The 2,536-nt window shown below is 47.4% G+C and overlaps 1 protein-coding gene across 1 annotated transcript; it reads left to right on the top strand.

Annotated features, from left to right (window-relative positions):
* The first annotated feature begins 232 nt into the window (after positions 1–232).
* On the top strand, positions 233–1,646 carry LOC105368035 (transcription factor SOX-21). Its single transcript, XM_011506929.1, has one exon. The coding sequence runs from the start codon at positions 385–387 to the stop codon at positions 1,456–1,458; it is 1,074 nt and encodes a 357-aa protein (XP_011505231.1). The 5' UTR covers positions 233–384; the 3' UTR covers positions 1,459–1,646.
* The last annotated feature ends 890 nt before the right edge of the window (positions 1,647–2,536 follow it).

Below are 2,536 nucleotides of genomic sequence, written 5' to 3'. Positions count from 1 at the left end.
TTTTCGATTCAGTCGGCATCGGCGGCTTTTCCCTCGTGCATCGTTCTTTATCTCGCTTTCCTTCTATACCTCTCCCTCTCACTCACTCACTCTCTCTCTCTCTCTCTCTCTCTCTCTCTCTCTCTCTTTCTCTTTCTCACCATCAGCCCCGTTCGCGCGCTACTCCTCTCCTCCTCTTCACGCACACACGCATACGTACGTGCGTGCGTACGTACGTACTTGCACACACACACACACACTCTCTCTCTCTCTCACTCGTCGATGAGAGCGCGAGCGCTTAGCAGGAAAACACAGAGGTCTGCCTGTTGCGCACGCGGCACAGTGAGAGCGTCAACTTCCAGCGTTGAGCCAGTGAATGATTAAAGAGTGATCGACGGCCCGAGGATGATGAGCTCGCATCAACAACACCCGGCCCTCGGCCTGTTTTCCAGTATGGACCTACACCGCATGGATATGGCTGCGGCCGCGGCCGTAGCCCAGGACCAGGTTAATCACCATCAGCATCACCATCATCATCATCAGCAGCAACAGCATCATCACCATCATCATCATCAGCAGCAGCAGCAGCAGCAGCAGCAGCAACAACAGCAACAGCAGCAGCAACAGTCGTCGGTAGTGTCACAGGAGCAGCACATCAAACGTCCGATGAACGCCTTTATGGTTTGGTCGCGTATTCAACGCAAGAAGATCGCCGTGGACAATCCGAAGATGCATAACTCGGAGATCTCGAAGCGATTGGGAGCCGAGTGGAAACAGCTGACGGAGCACGAGAAGCAGCCGTTTATTGACGAGGCCAAGCGGCTCAGGGCAATGCACATGAAGGAGCATCCGGACTACAAGTACCGGCCTCGCAGGAAGCCCAAGGTCCCGGTCTCGGTAGTGCCCAATGGTAAACCCGGACAGGCCCTCGGCGCTGCTGGATTCCCCAGCTTCTCCTTACCCTACTTCGCCTCGCCAGCAGGCCCCGTTGGGCATCATCCCCATCATCCCCATCCTCTGGATTACGCGCCGTTACCCGGCTACTTTGGTTCGGCATTCGACGCGGTCCACCTTGGCAAACTCGTGTCCACTGCTCAGACGCAGCAAACCTCGACGACGGCTGCGGACGTCGCCAACAACAATGCGGCATCCGCAGCGGCGGTCGTCAGCAGCTTCTACTCCAGCCTCTACAACCCGGCGAATCAACAAGGCAAGGTCGCGAGCCACTATGGATCAGCGGCGACTGCCTCCCACCTGGGCTCGCTCTTCCCCGGAGCGGCGCATCATCCAATGGCCTCATCCGGTCTTGTATTCCCAGGGGCGCAGTTGGCCGGAGCTCAGATTGCTCACAGCGTCAGTCCCAGCAGTAGCCCCGGCTCAACGCCTATATCCTCTGGACATGGATCCTCCACGTCGCCGTCCGCCGCTCCGAGCCTTGACCTGGATCAACTGAGGCGACCGGTATCGGTTATATTCTAGAAGGCGCGTCTCAGTCGTACGAAAGTATATTTTTGTATTTTTTATCTTCTCTTTGGTTGAACTCGGTCGGTCCGTTTCCTTTGAATCTCGGTATTGAGGAATCTGTGCACCTTCATACGTCACTTCGTTATATCGAAGATATCGGTAATTCCAGGCGTCGTGGAATCTGGAAAAGCGTTGTGTATGATTATCATATGTGATTGTATAGAGAATTATATATTATTTATAGATTTTGTATGCAATTCGTGTTCGCTTGTGGATGCTGTCGATTAAAATTGTACGTTTTGTTAATTTTATTATGCATTCTAATTAGAATATCTTTTGTACGCTCAAGCAGAGATGTATTCGCTCGAGATCGATTTTTTTTTTTTTTTTTTTTTTTTTTTTTTTTGATAATTAACATATCACATGAACAATATTTAAATTGATTGACATAGTCGAAGGAGATCTATAATGAAAATCATACATAGATACAAACTAATTAGCGGATACACTTCCATTTGGCGATTAATATTTTTCTTATTTAATGCTTTTTCTTTTCATTTATCCCTAAAAATTGTATACACAATACGTACATAATAGGCGATGCTCATTATATTAGTGCACGCGCGTCGTCAATTTTACACTCATGTATATCGTTACGCCCTGAAAGTGGCTTCCCGACAAAAAAGAAAAAAAAAAAAAAAAAAAAAAAAAGGGGGGGGGGGGGGGGGGGGGGGGGGGGGGGAGGGGCTTTATGAGATTGGGAGAGGAAAATGTGAAACGACCGGGTTAATACAAGCACAGATGGGGTTAATACAAGCATTGTAAAAAGTATTATGTGTATAGTGCAGCTACTGGACATGATTATAAAGTTACGAAATGTTAAGTGCAAGATAGAGACACGGACAGTTACGTAATCAGACGGAACCTCATACGAACTTTAATAAGTACATCATTACATTACTTCAGTATTTGTAAAACTACATAATTTAAAATTAATTTTTGCAGTGATTTATCTAGTTACATAAAATTGTATTAATATACAGACGAATATTGTAAAATTCGTGCGAATCTACGTTTCATTCAATTTCTTTAT

This window comes from Ceratosolen solmsi, unplaced genomic scaffold (assembly GCF_000503995.2).
Source record: "Ceratosolen solmsi marchali unplaced genomic scaffold, CerSol_1.0 scaffold6, whole genome shotgun sequence".
Taxonomy (NCBI): domain Eukaryota; kingdom Metazoa; phylum Arthropoda; class Insecta; order Hymenoptera; family Agaonidae; genus Ceratosolen; species Ceratosolen solmsi.
Note: the sequence above shows the minus strand (reverse complement) of the source record. Positions and strands in the feature narration are given on the sequence as shown.

Excerpts from the sequence above, each read along its gene's own strand:
- LOC105368035 (XM_011506929.1), top strand. The coding sequence starts at position 385 with ATGATGAGCTCGCATCAACAACACCCGGCCCTCGGCCTGTTTTCCAGT.